Source organism: Athene noctua, chromosome 15 (genome assembly GCF_965140245.1).
Source record: "Athene noctua chromosome 15, bAthNoc1.hap1.1, whole genome shotgun sequence".
NCBI lineage: Eukaryota > Metazoa > Chordata > Aves > Strigiformes > Strigidae > Athene > Athene noctua.
In genome coordinates this window covers 9,558,536-9,580,586 of record NC_134051.1, presented here as the reverse complement: position 1 = coordinate 9,580,586, position 22,051 = coordinate 9,558,536, and the positions used below count along the sequence as shown (strand labels likewise).

Sequence of the window (22,051 nt, the reverse complement as noted above, 5' to 3'; positions counted from 1 at the left end):
TCTGGGCTCACTGGCTGGGAACAGGCTGGGCATCGGTCAACGCGTGGTGAGCAACCACATTGTGCATTACACCTTTGTACTTTCTATTATTACTATTATCATTATTGTATTTTTCTTTTATTTCAAATTACTGTTTTTATCTCAACCTACATGTCTCCTTACCTTTACTCCTGTAATTTTCCCCCCATCCCTGCAGCAGGGGAGGGTGAGTGAGCGGCTGTGTGGTGTTTGGCTGCTGGCCAGGTTTAAACCAGGATCTATACATAAATGTGTGTGTAGTTTACCTGGCAGCTGCACCCCCCACCCCCCTGCCACTGCCCTGAGCAGCCGGGGAGGGAGGGAGGGACCAAGATGGTTTTTGTGGTTGTTCTGCACCCCCAGGGCACCATTGCCTACTTTGCATTTATGTTTTTTTAACCCCACCTCACCCCCCCCTGCCCCAGCACCACACGGCCACAGCTCTGACATAATAATTTATTGGTTTGAATGACATTTAGTACCACAGTTGTCTTACCAGTGACAGAACGAATGCATACAGCCAATGAGATGCTCTCATTTACACACACCAACGTAAGAAACGCGTCGGACAGGTCAGTGTCTGGGGCTGGTTCTTCAGCGGATGCCAGAAATTTCATTTTGGGGTAAAAATCCAGCACATGGTGTGCAGGTCCCAGCCCACCTGCCCCGACCGCAGGAATTACAGTGCTCAACACAGCGCTGAAACGTCACTTCAAGCAGCTTTTTTTTTTTTTTTTGCAGGAAAAAAAAAAAAATCAACAAAAAAAATTGAGATAATTATTGAAAGAAAAAAAAAAAAAAGTGCAACCACCAGTCTGGAGAAGCAACGTGTCATCGGCTGGAGGGACGCACCTGCCAGGGCTGGGCTGGTAGTAGTGCCTGTCAGCAAAACTGCACCTAAAGCTCAACCCCCCCCAAACCACACCGGGCTCCCAAAATGGTGTGAACCCTCTCAAACCATAAAACAGGAACAACCCAGGGGGCAGATCATGGGCCCCAACCCCAAAAGCTTTGCTTGCCCAGCCTCATCTTGTGGCTCGGTGTCCCCCCCGCACTGGACACCCCTCCTTCATGCCCTTCGTTAAGCAGTAACGAGGCTGATCTCCTCTATTTCCAAATCCCATTTGACCCTAGCCTGGGTACAGCACCACCACCTCTCCCCAGGGGAGGTGATTTATGATCATTTACCCCGATGCTGTCGGGAGGCTCAGCCATCTCGCACATCACCATTTCGGGTGGTTCCAGGTTGGCGCTTCACATCCCACGAGGACGTCACCACTCAGGCACGCGCAGCCCCCCACAGGAAGGGCTGGCAAAGACCTGGGGCTGTGGGGATGCTCAGCGCCAGCTCCCGGTGACCAGCTCGTGGGGAAAAGCCCCATCTCCCCCCGAGATGTGCCAGCAACAGTCTTTACCATCCCGCCGAAGGCAGGTGAGACGCCCCTTTCAGCAGGTGTGGGGTGACGGGGTCGCAGGACCACCCGTCCCAGCGGCACATCCTGCGGAGCGGCCACAGAGCTGAATTTCGGGATGGATCAACATCTTCTCCGACATTTCACTGCCGCCCTTCTTGGTTTCCAACATGATCAAGTGAATGATGAGGGGAAAGGGAAGTAGTATTATTATTATTACTGTTATTATTATTATTCATTATTTTTAACATTTCAAATAAAACCATGTTGTGTTGTAAACAGAAGCTCACTCCTCAGGTCTGCCCTGCCAGTCCCAGCTAAGGTTTATGTTTGAAATGGGCTTCCACTGAAAGAAAAAAACAGACAAAATAAAGTTAAAAGCAGGACAAGCACTGGCAGGCAGCAAGAACCCGGCACAATCCCACCCTGCGGATGGCCCTTGTCTTGCTGCTGCTCCTTGGCTCTGATTATCCTTATAACTGGGTGACTGATCATCCTCGTAGCACTACAGACATCATGCCAGAGGTGATGAAAAGGGAAGGATACTGTCCTCCGCCCAGCATGAGCCCCTCTCTGTTTGGACAGCCTTTGCATCCTCCCTGGGCTGGGGAAAGGCTGCCCCGCTCACACCACTGAAATGCTGGGGTTTGAACCCCCAGCCCCAAATTAAGGCTGACATATGGGTGATTCCCACAGCCCTTCCCAAAGGGGGGGTGAGTTTCCCTTTAGGCTTCCCTCCAGGGTGGGGCCTGGCAGACAGAGCCATTGGGTAAATGAGCCCCAGTGTCCTGCAGTAAGTAACCCAAGGTCAGGTGTCCCACTGAGGGATAAAAGCTGGGACCACCTGCAGGCAGGGCAGTGTCTGTGTGTGAGGGGGATGCCCTGTGCAGAGTTCCCTGTTGGGGAAGGACCTCCCGCCTCCCTGGGACTGGGCTCCAGTCAGGTCTGGCCTTTGTAAACGCGGGCTGTGTAGAGATTCAGTCTGTGGCTTCCTTGGTCTTATGTGTTTGGCTTGTTGACTCGGTTGTCTCCCATCCCTTCTATAGGAGACTGCATTTCACCATTTATTCCACCCGTTGTTCGTTCTGCGGTGTCGTTGTTGGGGTCAGTGGGATTGATGTTGATTATGTATAATCTGACTTGTTTGTACCCCCAGCGCTCACCCATGTACTGACCCTTTTGTATCAAATACAATTTGGTTATTGGTTCATCTTTATGCTGGCTGTGTCCTTTATGCTAGGCCTAATAACTGGCAAAACAACCACACAGGAGGCAGCGATGCCGCCGCATCCCTGATCTCCCTCCATCCATCCCATCCTCTAATGCACAGGAAATAAAGGGGCTGAGGCTGACCTCCAGCCCTTGTCAGCAAACACACCTGCGTATTCCTGAGGCAGCATTGGCCGGCTTATAACTTTCTGAAAAGTCGTAATCCACTCCAGCTGGTCATCCTCTGTCTCACAGGCAAAGAGGAATTTCCGATCTGGGGTGACGATGGTGATCCCGTGCTGCCAGTGGTTTCCCTGTGTGGATGGTGGGAGCCCTTCCAGGACCTTGTAGCTGTTTTCCTTGCTCCCAATAAAAACTTCTCCTCTAGCAAAGGCATCCTAGGAGACAGCAGAGCGGTCAGGCAGGCTTGACTGTGAAGGGGAGCTCTGCGTCCCGGGCAGCCAGGACACGGCTCACCCTGCACCGTTCAGAAGCCCCATCAGCCAAGTGCAGCAGCCAAACACCAAAAGCACCAGCCACCCCACAAAGCCCCCCTCCAGCTCCTCCCAGGGGCACCCACAATGCAGGACCAACACCAGGGATCCAAAATTCAGCTGCAGAGAAATCTGCAGCTGGTCCACAGGGTTTCCAAAGCATTTTTGGGTGAATATCTGCACACGGGGCTACGGCATACTGAGCACCAGACAGATACACCTAGCAGCAATGGCTCAGCGCCCTCTTGGCTCTCCCATCAGCCTGAGCTTCACTGTATATTATTATTCTATTATTATTATTACTGTATATTATTATTCTATTGTTATAATTATAATTATTAAATATTATTCCCAGCAGACAGCCCAGGCACCTTCATCTTACCAGAGGATCTTTGAAATACATGAGTCGTCGGTCATCCATGGTGAACCATCGCTTCTTGAATCCCTCTGTTTGCTGAAGAGTCAAAAAATGCCAGATTACACACCAAAGCAGCACAGCTCCTGTCTTGTCAGGCATGACCCAGGAGTATCGAGGCACTCAGAGGAGCCTGATGGGCTGGGGGAGTCGGGAACAGGTGGCTTCTGGGCCACCGTGAGCCATCACAGCCAGGGTCTGTGAGATGGGGTGGTTGGTGTGTGAAGTGGGTTTGCATTTTGTAAATGTTTGCTCCCAGGTGAGGAAAGTGTATTAACACATTCACAGCCTCTCTGGCAAGCATGGGTTCATCCCATGAGTGGACCCTTCTCAGCCCTGTACAGAGCAAGACTCATGTTTAGAGGGACTGCAGAAACATTTTATATCCTACCTTTGGCCCCGTTTTCTCCATGTACCCTTCCTTCAGGTAGTTTCTAGAAAGCTTTGGCACCAGCTGGAGCAACCAAAGAGGAGAGAAGAGAGAGCAGCGTCAGATGGAGGGAGGTGGGGGGTCACCAGGCATGTGGGGCAGGGCTGGGCTGCCTGGGAAGGAAATCCCACGCAGAGCTCGCCCCAGCCCCAAGCTCACCCGACGGCCCTGGCTGAGCACTTCGGTCCCACTCCCCCAAAGAACTCAGAAGAGGCGGGCGCAGAAACATCAAGCATCTCTGAGCACTTTGCCAGCAAAGCCAGCAGCCTCCAGAGGAAGCCCCCGCCCCAAGTCCCACATCACCGGTCAGCTCTGGCAATGCACCTCCTCCACCAGACACAGTTCAGTGGGAGCTCCTCACACAAGCTCAAGTACGATTTGCCTGTAAAACCCCATCACCACACGCTGCCTTTGCACTACCCCTGCCTGCAGATACTGCTGACAACAGCTACCAGCACCGGGGATATTTTTAACGCTGCTTCGCAAAGACAAGGCAGTAGCTGCAAGATCTTTGCAGATGCCTCTAACAGCCTCTTGAAAGATGAGTCTCTCCAAAAACAGGGCTGACAAGCCTGACCACGCAACTCCCCACCCCTGCTCCTGCCTTTCATTTAAACAGGTTATTAATGGCTCCGCTTGCCAAACCACACTCCCGCAACACCTAACTCTGCCCCAGAGCAGCTCTCATTGAGCAGGCACGTGCTTGTGGGGCAAAGACACTCCAAAATACAACAGCCCAAAGATTCACAGCACTGTTCCACCACAGCCAGGAGCACTTTTGCCTCGAACACTTCATCATGGGCAGCAAAGGGCTCTGCAACATTCATAGCCCTGGTGTTTCACTCCTGGCACAGGGCTGAGGACACTTTTCTAAGCAAGGAGCTCATCACCTGTGGCTCAGAGAGGTTCCTCCACCCTGTAGATGGGTCCTCGAAGCATCCCTCAGAGACACTCACTCCCTGGGAGCTGCAGTGGCAGCCTGGGCATCCTCAGGGTGATGTAAGAAATTTATAACTCTCTATTGCATTTAACCTGGCTCCCGTTTACATTTAATGCCTTTTCATTTCTCTGACAGGCTAAAGGAATCATAAATTAGATGCTAATGATGGCAACACCCAGGACGGAGCTACCTCGCGTACACAACCCAGTCTCTACAGAGGCCTTCCCAAGATGAACACTATGAAGGGTATTTCAAGGTCATAAATTAAACCTCACTAGCCATTACACTGCTCTGTTTCTTCCAAAGAATAACTGATGAGAAGGGGATGATAAGTAAAAATATAAATAGTGCATCTCCCACCAAAACTGCCAGGGAGTGAGCATATAATCACCCTCACCAACCGCTGGACAAACGGCAACTCCGTTCAGGTCTGTGGGGTTTTTGGGGGCGATGTGATTCAGATGTGCCCACCAAGATTAACAGAAGTAGAGGACAGGGAAAGGGGCAAAAATTATTAAGGAAAATATATGCTGCACAGCAACTGTACTATAGCTGGCTAATGAGGCTGCTCTTAAGGATTTTTGTATTTTCCCAGTTTAACCAGTCTGAAGTCCCTCGCAGTGGGGATCGGACACCAGCCGTGGGACTGTTCTTCTTTACTCTCCCCATGGATGAGGCCAGTGTCTGTGCATGGCTCTGACAGGAAGGCTTTGGCTCTGGGGCTCCTCGGGGTGCACAGGCAGCAGGGACAGAGCCACCCTGAGCTCAGAGCCAGCCCCAGCCCCTGAGCGGAGCCTCCCCGGTGATTAACGGAGGGCAGGTCATGCAATTAGATTTCAAAATCTACAAAGTCAAGAAGGCAACAGAGTAGTCAACAGCAATAACCAGTGACGTTACACACCAACTGCAGTGCAACTGCAACACAAGGCACTTGCTGTCAGCTTACATTAATACCGCCTCTAGTATTATATTAGCAAAAGGTAATGCAATTAGCAGTTCCAGCTCCCGGAAAACACAAGACAGAGATTCATAAGACAGGCTGCACTGACCTCCGCACAAGAACTCATTCCAGAGGCTTGCGTACAGCACTGACATTCTTTTGCATCCAGCCTTTGTTTCGGCTTTTAACATTATAGCAACGACCTTTGCAAAAGACACTTACGGCTTCTGTACAGGTGACAGCGCTGGAGTTGCTCACACGCACAGCTCCCACTTTGAAGGTGAGCATGTGTGCATGCACACGCGCATATTTTCCAAGGCTGGATGTTGGTAACAGATGCTGCACATGGGCTCGACATCCCACCACAATAATTTCAGCCCAGTAATTGTAAAACGCTCTGAAGGATGGAGCACTCTCCAAGCCTTCCAGCTTGTTAACAAGATGCTAAAATTGAGCAAGAGGGAAAAAAACAAAAATAACTGCAGGAAAACTCACATCAACGTCGCTGGCTCCAGGGAATGCCACTTGTAAGTAATGAAAACGTGCTGCCCGGATGGCGTTGAACCAATCCACTATTTCCTAATAATGAGAAAGAAAAGCATAGTAAGTGACATAGTCTGCACCTCTCCCATCACTTTGTCCCAAGTGACAGAGTGCAGTTTAGCAGCAGTCCTAAAAAAATAAAATACAGATATAAAAGAGCAGCAAACAAAGGATGGGAAGGATGGGATGAAGGTGCTGTCCTGGGCTGCAAGACGTGCACGGGGCTCTGCAACCCCCAGTGAGCACCAAGGGGTTTCTGTAGAGGGAAGAATTTAAGCACATCTCTGAACTGACAAAACCAGCAACAAATCAGCACTTGAGATACTGAGCACAGCATTGAGCTTGGCCCTATAGACACTGCTCTGCTCGTGCCAGCTGGGTGCAAAGGCAGCCTGACACCTCTGTGGCCTGCTCACCCACCCCACCCCTTCAGCAGCCACAAGCTGACTGCGGGCAGGACATGCAATGCCTGAATCCCACCCAAATTTTACCAATGTACTTCAGTGTTTTGCTAAAAGCATGGCTAGATATCTCTTCACCTTTGTACTCCAGTCTATCAGTCATATCTGCAAGTCCTCTAGGGACAAGCACAGTGAGACTGAAGTCCCAGCTCAATTCTCAGCAGCTCTGCCACTTCTTCCTTTCCTTGGCAAAAATCTCTCTCAATTTCTTTTTTTTTTTTCCCCAATAAAGTAGTCATTTTGTAACATCTTTGTTTTTAAACTCATCTATTCCTTTGTCTCTGGTGAGCCTCTCAGAGCTTCTGCTGCACTGGATGTCTTTTTGAAGGTTTCCCTGAGAAATGCAACGTTAATTTTAAGTGGTCCACCCAGGGAGCTCTCAAATACTGCCCTGCGGTCTAAAGGCATGGGCAAAGGAAAGGCATGTTGGGAGGGAGATGTGACAGCTGCCCGCACTGGGATGCTGAGCTGCGGGTAGACAGATGCTGAACTATTAACGCACATGAAACTTCACACATCAGGGACAGGTTCAATGATCCTAAAATAAACACAGTCAACCCTCTCAGGTGAGGTTGCTGTAGTGTAGGAAAGATGGTACGAAAGTACAAGTCAGCCTTCAGTAAGATTTAAACTTTTTTATGCTTTAAAAATTATTGGGGGGACAAAAAAAAAGGCTCTTATGAGTAATTCTGGAGATCTCAGTTTTAAGGAGTTGAACTGGGGGTATCTCAAAAGTGGTCTAACATGGCAAATAGCCACCCTCTAAAAGTTCAGTTTGCTTTGGTTTGCTAATCTACTTCAAGATGAAGGGAAAAAAAACCCACACCATAATAGGACATACACAAACAATGTTTTGGAAAACGCTGACCTACTTGTCAGCTCTTACTTACTTATCACTTGCTTTCCTACCCTAAGCAGCTAAGCAGACCCCAGATAGCAGCACAAAGGGGATCAGGGAGAGGAACTGACTCCTGAAATTAATGATGGCCAAACCAGGCTGGAACAATAAGCTGTCATGTTAAAATGTTGGTATTTCATACAGTCACCAGCTGGATGGCTATATATGTATATGCAGCTCTCCTCCTTGATCATGATGTGGGATGGGGTTTCACCCTGCAGAAAAGCAGAGGCTGAAACCCTCATTGACTTCCAGCTTCTCGGATTATTGATCCTCCGTCGCTGGAGGAAAGGGCACCACCACTCTTCTTTATACAAACCTATACCTGCGTATGCAAAGCCAGAAAGCTCAGTTGCTAAAAATTTTCTGTGCATATAATCGTAAACAATACCACAGATTGAGTGAGGAGCTTATATCTGATGTATTAAACCAACGCTAAACTGCTCAGTTTTCAGAACTGTTTTCAGAAGGGAAGGTGCTGTCTCATTAGCTCGTTAGCAGAGATTCCTGTCACTGATTTATGCCTCTGAGGAAGCAGAGAAAATGAACTACTGCCTGCACCTTTGCAAATGGCTTTGCCAGGCTCTCAACTTGCTCCTGGTCTGCTTGCAGTGCCACCACAGGCTCCCCCTCTGTGTGCCACATTAGTGTCTCGCCAGTCTCCATCCTGCGCCAGAGCCACCCCCATCGCCATGGCAGGCTCAGGCTGACAACCCCAGACAAAAACACAACTTCTTCTCACTGTACCTCCTGCTCATCCCTGGAGCAGAAGCAATCAGCCCTTCTGCTGCTGCTGATCACCCCTCTCACCACCTCTTCCCACCCTGAAAGCTCCTGGTGTGGTTCAGGAATGGAGGAGCACTGGGGAAGAGCGTTCTGCTAATTTCTCCAGAGAACACCCAAAGATCTCGGTTTGCACCCTAAAGGGTGGCCTTTCCTGGAGACTCAGCCCCCCTCTGAGCATCCGAAGGGCGATGGTAGCACCAGGGCTGGCAGCAGCACAGCGCAGCTCCTGCCGTGGCTTCCAGGAGGAGCCCTGCAGAGGGAGCTTCAGCCCCGGCCAGGAGCTCGGAGCGGTGGGAAACCCGCCCCTGCAGCTCTCGGGCCCCACGCCCAGATGGAGATGTGGGGCAGGTGAAGGCTGGCTCCTGCCCTGTGCCCCTGCAGGGACAGCCCCTCCAGCCCAGGTGCCGCCAGGACACGGGGCAGTCTGCATGGAGCCATCACCCCACGCTCCAACGGGCGCCTCAGCTTCACCCCGGCTGGTGGGTAAGTGCTAACAAGGGACCACAACGACATCCTTTAAAATGGCCAGAGCCCAAGACACACCTTGCCCTGCCCCTCCAGGCACCCACTCTCATGAGATACCCACATCACAAAAGCACCCAGATATCTCCATTTCGAGCAGGGCGCTGGGGCTGCTTTCAGTCTCTCGTTTGCCGCCAGGACACACCGAGGAGCTGATGAAGCCACCAGGCTGAGGTCACCCAGAAACTACATCTCCAGCCATGTCGCGTGATGCTGTTTCAGCCCACGAAGCTCTGGGGAGGCAGCACAGTGACCGTCTTTTATCCCTTCGGGTGCCTTATTCCAGCAAACGCTGCTGGGGCAGCAGGGCTCTCCCAGCTCTTTTAGAGGTTAAATAAGCACACATGGGATTATCCCATCTGAGATGAGCCCGCTTTCTTCCGGGGTGTTGCAACAGAAGAGCCAAGCTGAGAGCAGCATGCAGTGCTCTGGATTACAGCCGAGCTCCTCAGCGGAAAAAAACACAAACGAATGCTGCCCTGGTGGGAGGCCAGCCAGAACGGTGACAGGATTAGGCAAGGAGGGATCAAACCCCAGAAATATGAGACAGGAGCCTAAATCAGACTTGAGTGCTTCCGACTGGGGAGAGGCAGCACCTCTGGGGTACAAGGGGACACCCTGGGGCTGCTAGGGGAGTACAGGAGGGACCAGAAAGCAGAGGGATATCACAGGCGAGTCCCAAGCTGCTCCGGTCCCAAAGAGTGGGAGCTTACCCCAGGGGTGTCATCTTCTTGAAGCCCTCGCTCAGCCAAGAGGGCAGGCGCCTTTCAGGGAAGTCAAAAGAAATTTAACCTGGGTGTTATCAGATGGCATCAGACGTGTCCTGACAAAACACTGACACGAAGGCAGGAGCAACTGTGGGAGACCTGCGAGACTGCTCCTTCCACGAGCCCCCAGCAGAAAGCTCAGCATTCTAAACCCAAAACCCAAGTAACAGTAAAACGCTGACTCCATTCCTAGCAGCTGGGCTAAGTGAACCACCAAAGCCCAACAAACCTCAGACGTGGGCACAACAGTGGGATGCAGCCTTCACAGGAAAGAGCTTCTTCCTCTTATTTCAGTTTAAATTGTGGCCAGGGAGGTACCCGAGAGCGACCCAGCAATACTTTGCTGTGCTAAAGCAGCATCTGGTGACAGGAGGTGCCTCTCCGCACCACAGGACTTGCATATCCCACCAGGCAGAGTGGATGGAGGGGAGGGTAAATTTGGGGTAGCCCTGCCAGAGCAGCTCCCTGGGACCCACAAATGCACGGAGCAAGACCCGGTGGTGCTGCAGGGTGTGAGAGGCTGGGCAGGCTGAACTAGAGCACGGGGCTGGAGAGGCACAGCCTGGCTAATAAATCACCGTGTGTGCAGCAAGCAGAAGGCACACAGGCATGACCACACTGTGCTGCTTCCTACTGAGCAGCAAGACCTGCCTAGTTTTAAGTGGTCATCATTGTTCTCTTTTTACAGGCAAACATATACATAGAGGGAGGGAGAGAGAGACTTCCTTTATACATCTATATACAGCAGCACAGACACAAACACACATTGATCTATTATGCATATGTCTATTATACACATATACACATATGCATGCATACATATTACACACACATTTCTGTGCATGCACAAAACCAGGCGATGCCACTAATTAACCCAACCTGACACGCTAATTGCATCCTGCCAGGAGCGCCCGCACTACAGAGGGACCACATCCAGCCTCTGCAGTGCAGCCCTGCCAGCACGACAGGCACCATCCGGCTCCGCAACCGGATGCCTGAGTGGCAGCAGAGGCGAGATCCACTTTGCTCATCCACAAGTGAAGAATATCTTGGGTTTTGGTGGCATTATTGGCCTATACGGTCTGGAGAGAAGCGACTGCCATGAGCACAGACTGCTTATCCCTAGCAGGGCTGCCTGGCTCGCCGTGCCTGGGTGAACAGCTGGGAACGGGCTGTGCAGCGAGACAATCCTGTAAATCCCTGCTGTGCCAGCCCATGAGGGATCACCCCCAGAAAGCCTCTCTGACAGACAGGGCGCTGAACAGGATCTAACATCAAAGGCTGAAGGCAGTGAAGGCCAGAGTGAAGTAGATGTGATGTGAACGTGACAGGTATTTTATAGGGAGCCCCAAATATTTGGGGGAGGAAAGAAAGAGATGAAAATAAAGCTGTGAGATGACATCCACTGCAAACTTGCCCAGGTCTGCTCTCTGCATGGACACCAGTCCGTGGAGACAACACCCATGGGGCAGCATCATGACTGTCACTGTTCTTCACAGTGACCTCAAGGCTGGGACCTCTCTGGCAGCCTCCAGGAGGGCTGGGACCCCCCTCACTGCCCTGGCCTCCACATCCCGCTGTCCCCATGCAAACAACCACCCCAGACCCTGAGACCTCTTCTTCACACCTCCCTTCAGAGGCACAAGGGCATGGAAGCAAGGGGATTTATTTCAATACAAACATGCAGATTTGCATTTTATAAAGCACAAGACAGGCAGAGAAACCACCAGTTCCTCAGTTCTCCTACAATCCAGTTCACTCCCCTTTTGTAAGTCATTAGACTGAGCCCCCTCACCTTTCATTGCTCCATTCACCCCATCTCCTTCTCCAGGCACCAAGACCCTGCCTTAAAAAATGTCTTGCCCCTATGTCTAGTTGCAAGCAGAGGAACAGCAATTTCTTCCATTTGCATCTCGTTATTTAGAAGACACGGTTTGCAACCTTCATGCTTGGAAGGACATGACAAACATGCTTAAAGCTGGCTGTGCACCGTGTACTCCCATCCCTTCCACACCCTTCAATTCCCAGCTCAGTTGGAGCCTGGTGTGCCACAGCTGGTTCTGAGCAGCATCAACTCCCTGGACCAAAACCCAACCCTTCTTGTTATCTCCACACTCTCACCTTGCCATCTTCATGATAGACAAAGATGTTCCTTGTGCTATTGTCCTTCAAGTAAGTGATCTGCAGTCCGTGTGGGTTCCCGATTTTTGCAGGCTGAAAAGTTGCATTTAGATGTTCGATCTTCATAATTGCTTTGGGTTCTTTTGCCTGGAAAACACAGCTGAGTGAGCAAATACCTGAGAATTGGCTTTCAAACCAAAAAGCAGTTCACTTGGTCAGAAAAAAACTCTCCTGATTGAGGCCATTAGCTAAAAAACCTGACTCCCAGCCCACAAAACCGCCTGGTGATGAGCTATCAGAGACTTTGCTCAGGCATCAGTGAGTGCTTTCTGCCAGCCTGGAAAAATGCTCTGTTCTGAAAAATTCAGCAGAGTTCAAGGGGAGAAAGGTTTCAGCCCAGAAGCAAGGTGGACAGACCAAGTCTCATGATAGGATGTTATTCTATAAAGACAAGCATCTTCACCATGCCTCCTGTCTCAACCTCAGTTCAACTGCCTCCTGACCCCTAGATCTTTACCAGTCTCTTTACCTAATGATAAGCGATCAGCAATTATATTGGAATGAGCACTATCAAAGAAAGAAAACCATTCAGCCAGACCAAAAAAAGAAAAAGCAGACTGCTAACTAACAGACCAGGATGCTTTCTGCCTCTCAAGCACCCACAGCCAGTGCATCCTTGCCCAAGAAGACGGAGGATTATTCCCCTTGCCAACTTCAGACCCGGGTGCTAGGCTGGCAGCCGGCACCATGCCCACATCCCTACCACTCCCATCCTCTCACATAAGCCACTGGCTTCCAACTCTGCTCCTCCCCTTGCCCTCCAAACTGGGAACTTTCTTTTCAAAGGGACAAATATATACCCTACAGCCCACCTCTTGGGTGAGTTAGCCTAACAGCAAGCCTGGATCAGGCCCTCCCAGGCACCAATCCCACCTGCACCTTCTGTGGCAGGTCACTTGAACTGCATAGCATGGTTCGTCTTCCTACAAAACATCTCTGGAAGTTTACCACCCTTTCAGGACAGTGAACTAGCAAGCATGAATAAAGCATCTAAAAAAAAAAAAAAAAGATTAGGCTCTTGGAACACCAGTTTTAGGACACAGTCGGGGCCAGCAGAAGGTCATGCGGTGGTGCCACGGTCCCCAACACCACACAGAAGTCCCTGAGCTGGCAGAGATGCTAGTGCTGCTCTGGGAATTTGGGGACTTGCCATGGACACACAGCTGACATGGGTGACCACAGCGGGGAAATCCCAGCCAAGAGGATGTGTCTGGACAGAGCTGTTCCCACCATGGCTGTGGTCAACAACAAAGAAAAGCAGCTTTAAACTACCGGAGTAGTCAATAGTGACTGAATGGGGGCTGCTGAGACTTTCACTTCTCCCTCAGTAATGACTGGCTCCCTCATGTCCACGAGATGCAATTGCACCATACCACACCAAGCTGAAGGAGCAGACGGTGTACTGAAGCCAGCTGCCGGGCGTGGAGAAGTGTGGATGGATGTTCCCCTCCTCTGCACAGCATGGCTCATCATGACACCATGATTGCATCAGTTACTTGAGAAAACTGGCTGGTGGCTTTGTCTGGGCTGTTCTCAGCTCTGATGTTCAGAGGAGACTCAAAGGTCACAGAAAACACCTTGGCTTCCTCCATTAGGTGATGCAGAACAGTAGAGCATCTGTCCATTCATCACAAACACCATTTTCATGGTAACAATTCCATGTCTCACAATAAATGAAATGTGCTCTGGGGAAAAAGACAAATGCTTCCACACAGCTTGACACTGGAACAGAAAAGGGAGCTTTTCCTCTAGATGGCTTGCTGTGCCATGCAAAGGAGGTTTCAGACCCCAGTGGCCACTGCAAGGTGGTGATACCTTCATCCCAAGCTAGCCACAAATAAGAAACCTGTAACAGCTGGATGATGCAGAGCCAGAGATGAGAAAAACTCCTTCATTGGTGGTTTAAGAAAAGCCTTATCGACTTTAAAGGGCAACAGAGCAGGAATGTCTAAAATGGCCAGTCAGGGTGTCTCTCCATGACTGTGGTGGTGGTGGACCAAGAGCAAACCCTACTGAACAGAGCGGTGAGCTGTACCTGGTGCCCTTGTCCTGGAGTGCCTGGGAACTCAGTGCTTATGACAACTGTATAAATAAATGGTGGCCTAGGAACTACTTGTTCAAAGATGCTCTTACAGTTGCGATTCCCTGTCTGCATACAGCAACCCCAGGTACTCACGTCATTTTTGTTGAAGTACTTCAGTGCACCTTCCCTCTCCGATAACACAAATTTTCGGCTTAAGAACTGCCCATTGTCACGTCCTCTCTTCCACAGAAATCCTTCTCGGTACCCTGCAGCAGAAAGCAATTGCTGAGAACCAGGGATAAAACGCCGTATTTAAAAAAAGAGATAGCGTAAAGAAAAGGAGAAGAGCTTTGACTTCAAATCCAAGCAGACCAAACGTGTGGCTGGATTGCTCAAGACAGAACAAAACAGGCCCTCTCCTTCAGATTCGCCCTTCTCACACTGCTCTTGCTCTTTTCCAACAGCTTGTGCTTCAGATGTCCCCGCTCTGACACTGCGATGTGGCAGTCAAAGGGGATTTCTGCTGTGCATCCTGTGCTGCGATTCTGGTGAAGACTTGAGGAGCAAGGCTGTGTCCCTGCGCAGGCTCCCAAAGGGCAGCTCCTGGCGCCAGGGATGCTGTTCTACTTACTCACATGAGTAGCACTTTTGGAGCAAGGGAAAGGCAGGTGAGATCTACACTCCTCTGCTGATGCTGCTAAAACATGAAAAACAGAGTGTGTGCACCCAGGGAAAGTGGTTCAGGGCAGATGGCTGTACCAGAGTAAGCCACAAATACATTTTTCACATGGAAAAAGAGGAAAACGCCTGCAGTTCTTCCCACTGACTTCAGGGCACTTTGAATCGGAAACTCACTGAGCCAGACTCTCATCCTCTCCCCTCCGAGTGGGTCCCTCCAGCCCCCAGGCAGCCCGGCTGGGCAGCCTGTGCCTCTTCTCTCCCCCTGGATATCAGCCCCATGGGCAGATTCCCTGCTTGGGAAGAACACTGTTCAAAATACACACGCTTTATTTAAAACTCAAAAGAGTCAGAAAGAAAGAAAAAATAATCTTAAAATCTTAACTCCTCAAATTAGAAAAGCAATTACAGCTGATTGCTGCCAGCACCTCCTGCAGCAGCCACAATGCCCAGCTTATCTCACAAGTTTAACTGACACCCTTATTTTAAATGCTTCAAAATAAAGAAACCCCCAGAACTGTCCAATAAAAGTTTTGTGAATATTAACAGAGCAGTTTCATGGTCATCTTCCATTTATTTAAGATACACAAAAGTCCCACTGAAAGAGTGTTCCCTCTCTCTCTCAGTTTCAGCCCTTTTCCATTTTTGTAACTGGCTCTCGGGAGCTAGGATTTTAAAATTAAAAATTATGTTTTATAACAACTTTCAACTAAGTAGCTAAAGTTTTTCTTTTTAGTATGCCAAGTGGCATATTAAAGCCTTTCCTTCACCTGCCTGCTACAAACCAGTGGTGTGAGAAATTCCTCATCCAGCCCGCTTTGTCCATCTTGATATAGGATTGATTTAAAACCACAGATGCAGAAAAATCTTCAACCCGTTCCTCAACACTGACTCTACAGGTGTAAGAGATATAAAATATTTCCATGACATAAAAACCTAAAGCAAGAAAAAAATGCACACACACAGTTCTGTCTGGACTTCTGAAATCCTACGCCAAATACTTTCTCCAGGTCCTCAAAGAGACTTTACTGAACTCCAGGCAAAGCCATCCACGTCTGCCATAAATAAGTGCAATGGCAAAGCCCGTGCTGTCGCTAATGCTGAGAGCTGACCGCAGAGAGCATCATAAATCCGACCGGCACATCCGACGGCTGGCACGCGGGACTGCAAACGGGCTGATAACTCGATGCAGATGGATGTGGTGGAAATATTTAAAGCTGTCAGCAGCCTTGCCTTTGTTTTATTCTATACGGGGCACATGTTACAGCAGGGTTTGATTTGAAAACATAGGGTCTGCCTCTCCAAATGGGCGTGCTCTGCCACCCAGGAACTGGCATGGGTGTTTTCATTTTGGAGCCTGCAGGGATCCCCCCTCTGTTATTTACAGCTTGCTTGCACGACTGAGCCAGCACAAGCAGAGCATCTCCCACCATGAGATCCAGCAGTCCCCACTGCCTGCGCTCCCACAAACCTGCCGTTCCCCACAGCAGCGACTGAGCCCATGTCACATGTCACTGCCCAGAGACGCAGACGGGACAGCCCAAACCCTCACTCATCCCATGATGAGATGATGCCATGCCACTGCCCACATAATCCTTCCACCTCCAAGCCCTCCCCATCCCTCCAGTGCAGGACAAGCGCTCCACCCCACGTGGAATCGTCACCCACGTGCACCATCCCAGTAACCCAGAGGACCGATACTGGATACATCAGGGGGATGACAAGCCTGAAGCTCCTCCTCTGGTCTGCCCATCCAGCTTGGGAGAGACTTCCCCAGCACCACGAGCAGAACTAGCTAATTCAGTGCATCAATTCAATCCTAACCCAAGTGTGGGCCTGCTATGTACTTTTTCTAGCAAAAAGACACATCTAACCCCTGGGAGGGCACTTGCAGTGTCAGAAAGAGAAGAACACACAGGGAGCAGGATTATCTAAAGTCTAAGCAAGGGAAAGCAGCCAAGAAAACCACCGAAACCCAGCAAGGGCAGCCGCATCCAGCAACAGCACAGGAAAGACCTGGGCTGATGCACTTGTAACACTGCTGTGGTAGGAATTAATTGCTGGAGAACTGAAGCTCTGACTGATTCAGAGTCAGATGCTGTTACCTGCCAGGCTCATATCAGCAAAAATGCTACATACCTATAGCAGGCTGTATGTGATGGAGCTGAATAGGAATAACATCTCTCTGACAGAAGACAGACAGGCAGTAGGTGATGCCCAGCTGATACATTTATAAAACGCAAGATTTGCCTAACGTGAGGCAGAGATGCTGCTGAGGCTCTGACGGCTGGCGATTGCTGACTGCTCTCTTGAATAGCAAAACGTTAAGCAGCTTGCTCTCAAAGTGTGTGGTTTAGAAACCAAGGACAGGCAGTTTCTGTTCCTGAAGGGTGCTGATTTTTAATGCCAAGCCAGTTGGAGCAACAGGAGAGTACTTCAAAAGCCATTTCTATTCACTCCACTAAACAGCAGAGACAGTTTCAGAGCATCTCTGCCACCCCTCTGTGCCTGACATTCAGGGAACACTAACATCTCGTAAGGGGCTGGAGAGAGCTGGGTCTGGAGGAAAGGACATCAGTGTCAAATGGGAGAGAGGAGAGACAACATGAGGAGGACAGCGACATCTCCAAATGCATACACGGGGTGATGCAGAAGGAAAGCCCATCTTCTCCTTCAGAAATCCCCACCTGGGATTGCTCAGTTCAGCAGAGTGCTAGGCACACAGAGCTCAGCTCCACCTCGGAGCAGCTCATCCCACAAGTCTTGGCTGTTGGTCTCATCCATTGATTCAAGTGTTTCATTACAAACATCTGAACAGTGAAGGATGCTGCAAGCATTTCTTATTATACTTGTTCCCCTCCATAATATATTTTTTTGTGGTTTTTCTTAACACTTAAAGGAGGAAGAATAAAATTACACTGCTTTTCCTCAAACAGAATCTCAAATAATTGCAGATCTCTAAAGTCCACCTAACGCTCACTCCTGTTAGACGGGTATCGTAACGGTTATATCCAAAGAGAGGGAAGCCCAAAGAGGTTTGGTGAGCTGGTGACCTTGTCCAGGACAAGGCTGTGAGCCAGTGTTAGGCTAGAAACCCAGCTTTCCCTGCCCTCTTACATAAGGACATTTCATCATTTTGATATTTTCTTTCCAACCTTTTGTGGCAAAACACAGTATCCAAATGCCACTCCAAGGAAAAATTAAAAAAACCCAACACAACACTGTTATCCCTTTCCATAGTTCTCATGCCAGCTCTTTGCAGACCAATCACCTCTGCAAAAGAGTTCCTGGCTGCTCTGACAAAGCCAGCTGCTGATTTCATTGTACTTTGGTACAGATTTTCATAAATCCTTTACTTGCTTCTTTTCTTTTTCTTTCTTCCTTCCTCCCAGGCTGAGTCCTTGGGAGCTGTTCCTCTGCTCTGCCCAATTCTGCTCCCTGTGATTCTGTCAACACCAATCAGTGCAAAACACCATGAACTGGACTTGAACCTAACATGAACCCATCCAGGTTCCCCAGGCAAACAGTATGTCAGCAAGACGCGTCCTCAATGTCCCGATCTAAAGGATTGTGAAAACAGCTAGAGAAGGTGTCAAGAAACAAAACTGCAGGAGGCTGAACAGGGAACAGATCTCACACCAGAGGGCATCGAATCCAGAGAACCAAACCGCCTCCTCCTGGCCTCTGTGGGCTGCACTATCTTAGCAACAGCTTCATATTCACAGGTATCTGGTCAAATTCAGATCTTCCTGAGGGCTGTTCTGCTTATGTTGAAGCTAAACAACCACTAGCCCTACAACACTTACTGATTGCTGGTGTTGGACCACACAGCATCACGTCCCCAATACATTTGCTTCCTCTCCCAAGGCACAGAACAAGGGATGCAGTCACCTGCCATCATCCCATTTGATCACCAGCACCCAACCCTGACAGTAGAAAGAACTACCTGGTGAAGACCTGCTGGAAGGCACCCATGGGCACGCTTTAGAAACACCATTCTCGTGTAGGTAACACCGCTACTGCTGATGACCAAGTTTTCTGCATTTCTTCAGCCATGTACCAGGAGGCAAAACCAATTGCTTGCTTTTGTAGGTAGTTCTGGCACAAACCTGTGACTCTTAAAAAATCCACCAAGCAGTTGTGAACAAGTTAGCCAACAAATGGCATGTAATATAACCTGAAATCACACAGCCCAAATGGGTATTTTTGACCCGTTACGTAGTTTCCAAGGTAAATTGAGGAACTGTCGTTCCCACACTCACTTCATCGCCGCAGATAAAACCCTGCAGGGCAAAGAAAACTGGGTCATCACTTTGGTCGACTGAAAAGAAGATATTGCATGGCCTTGCGTCAGCTCTGTTGAGCTGGTGGCTGGAGCTTCTCCAAGCCAGGCATCTAAACTGGCAGGACACACTGGGTGCTCTAGTCCAGCCCAGCTTTCTCACTGTCCGAGAGGCTGCAGAGGAAGTGAGGGACAGGATTTTCTGTCAAGACAATCTGACAGACATAATCTTTCCATCTGACTTTCACCAGCAATTCATTCAAGTTCCCCATTTTTTAAGAAGAGGGATATTGCCACTTCCCCACCTCAGCAAGGCGTTACGGTGCTTAGTTAACGATGGGTTTTTTGGTCTCTGAGATTGTGGATTATAGGAAGTACACAAAATTACATTTCCATTTTCAGCCTTTGTTCTCAGAGAAGAAAAAAACCCCCTCCTTCGAGGAGGACAACCAGATCCACTGGCTCGAAAAAACCCAACAAACCTGCATAGACTTTGCTTGCTGTCATCCTAAACAAAGCATTATAAACTTGGAATTAAACCACACCTGCTCTTCAGTTTCTTTAGCGCTTTATTTTGCAATTTCACCTGGAAAGGGACATGTGCACTGCTTGCTTCCATGACATTTCTAAGACTGTGGTAAAAACAAGGTCTGGTCCAACGCTTTTAGGAGAAACACGTTAGTGTATCCAAAACCGAGCACAGCAACTGAGCCAATAACCATACCCGAGCCCAAATGCATCACTGTGCTGTTTCTTGCCGCCTTCTCTCACTGCAAGACAAAGCAGGAGAAAAAATTTATTTCTGTGTGTAATCCAAGAGCAATCACATTTTCCTAGAGCTCGGGCAGGGCACCTCCACCTACAGAAGTAGATTTTCTTTCCTCTAAGCAGTTAAAATGCTTTGACCCCAATTCAGAGCTTTGGGTAAGATTTAAATACAACTATCACTTCACTGCTGAAATTGCAGGGTATATGTCGCCACTTCTCCGTATGTCAGAAGCTGAGTAGTCTGCTATATTAACATTGTAAGATGTTAATTAAACCAGAACAGCAGATAGGTACTTAGTGGAGATGATGTGCCCGCTTTTTCTGTGAGGTTAAGGAATTGCATAATTATTTGGAGCAGCTGAGAGGCAAATCCCTGACATCCCACATCACCACTTAACACCAATGTCACAACCTCCTTTTAAAACAAGGAATCTGAAGGATATTTCTTCTGAGATAAGCCACGCTGTCCATAGTCAAAGGTCTGGATGGAGAAGGTGGCATATTCTAAGAGGCTTCCCTATGGACTGGACTTTGAATAGAGTTGCAAAAAGAACTGCACATCTCTTGTTTGGCTGTGTCAGTGTAATTTGCTCGGTTTGATTGCTGCAAGTTGTAATATTTCTTCCTGTAGCATTCAGCCGTCACCAAAACATTTCAATGATTTCAATTTGAATTTTTTAAGCATTTGTATTCCAATAAAAATTATTTTAAAAGTAATATTACATTTGTTCATGAAGTGAAAACACTACTGTTTGTCCAGAGAGACTCATCCTCCCCACATATAAGGCTGTCCCCCTGCAAGTGGTGTCAAGGTTGGTCAAACAACTCAAGAGTTTGCAGTCAGGGCTTCAACCGCTCCCCCACTCCACCTCCACCGCACAGCACCAGCAGCTTGCCTTTTTATTTTCCTCCCCCTCCCCTGCAGCTGTGTTGAGGAGCTTATAACTTCCCTGAAAATGATTCTGCAGTCATCTCCGGATAAATACACTTCCTGCTGGTTACATGTTCAGCAGTGCAGATACAGGCATACTGGAAATGTCAGCATCCACACGTGGAGGGGGCAGAGGGGACCTCGGAGGCTTCCTGATGAGATGGACATCCTTTCCCCCAGGTGTTCTCCTGCACAGACCACGTGAGGACACACCAGGAGCTGCTACTGCTCGAGCACAGTTCAGTGCTTTGGAAATGAAAGCCTCAGCCAGGAGCGAACGAGAATGCATTTAGCGATGCTGCAAACCAGTCTCTTTGGCCCTAGAAGGACACCTGGGAGGCAAGATCTTGGTGCACCTTATGTAAGGATGGCTGCCTGGCATGTCTCACATCACAGTTTCTCACAGGCGTGAGAAGGGAGTGATCTCCCTTCATCCCCCTTAAGACAACTCTTTATCCCCCTCTAAGACAACACATCCCTCCATCACATCTCACCCAGCCAGGCAATGGAGCCCAAGACCTCCCATGTGCCCACACACCAACACCCACACCAACTATTTTTTCATGCACACATGTTTTAGTGGTGAGAATTTCCCAGCTCTTAATCAATCAGTCCTCTCTTCATGAGCACTTAGCATCCAAATTACCTTTCCTAAAGGCCATTTTGCAGAGAAGAGTTTCCTGTTGCCATCCAGTCTGCCTATGCTGCCTTCCAGGAGCTCATAAAACAATTATTGTCCTGCTGCATTGTAGTGCCTCAGCTATGGATGCAAGCAGCTGATTAGATTGATTGCTTCCACAATACCCAATTAACCCACTCACTCTGCAAATGATTGACTTAATCAAAGGCAATTAGCACTTGAATGGCTGCATCAGACAGAAAACCAGGATTTAGTAGATGACTGAGATAACACCTTACAAATATCTTCTTGGCCTTCTAAGGGAAAACATCATTAATGCTCAGCTCAGAGCTGGAAGTAGCTGAAACCTTAGGTCGGTGGTTTAGGTGGCACAGAAAACACAAGGGAGTAGTAACACATACATTCCCCTTTACTCATAAAGGGAACAATGCCACACACTACTCCTAAGGGGAACTTGAAAAGCATCGATGTTCCCCTTTTCCCCTCTTCCTGCTCATACAGGACTAGGGGCACCGACCAGCTGAACAGACCTCAACAACCAACTGTCACGAAATGGGAAGTTTTGTCCCTGACAGCTCTAGACAGTCAGTCCCTGAGTACTGGGCATCCAAGGTTGTCTCCCATTACCAATTCTCCAAGCAAAGTGTTTTACAAAACCACCTTCAATACTGATGCCTTGCACAAGGCATATTCTTCCACAATGTAAAAAAGTC

The 22,051-nt window shown here is 49.1% G+C and overlaps 1 protein-coding gene across 2 annotated transcripts in view; it reads right to left on the bottom strand.

Annotated features, from left to right (window-relative positions):
• Positions 1-475: 475 nt before the first annotated feature.
• The window catches only part of ADAP1 (ArfGAP with dual PH domains 1), a 62,532-nt gene continuing 40,956 nt past the window's right edge, over positions 476-22,051 (bottom strand). For both annotated transcript variants that reach the window (XM_074919024.1, XM_074919025.1), the window contains exons 5-11: positions 14,193-14,305; positions 11,957-12,103; positions 6,354-6,437; positions 3,940-4,002; positions 3,516-3,587; positions 2,809-3,037; positions 476-1,776 (exon numbers count right to left, since the gene is read on the bottom strand). In XM_074919024.1, the coding sequence (XP_074775125.1) occupies positions 1,748-1,776; positions 2,809-3,037; positions 3,516-3,587; positions 3,940-4,002; positions 6,354-6,437; positions 11,957-12,103; positions 14,193-14,305 (737 nt within the window). In that variant the 3' untranslated portion in view covers positions 476-1,747. The remainder of the gene's footprint in view (positions 1,777-2,808; positions 3,038-3,515; positions 3,588-3,939; positions 4,003-6,353; positions 6,438-11,956; positions 12,104-14,192; positions 14,306-22,051) is intronic.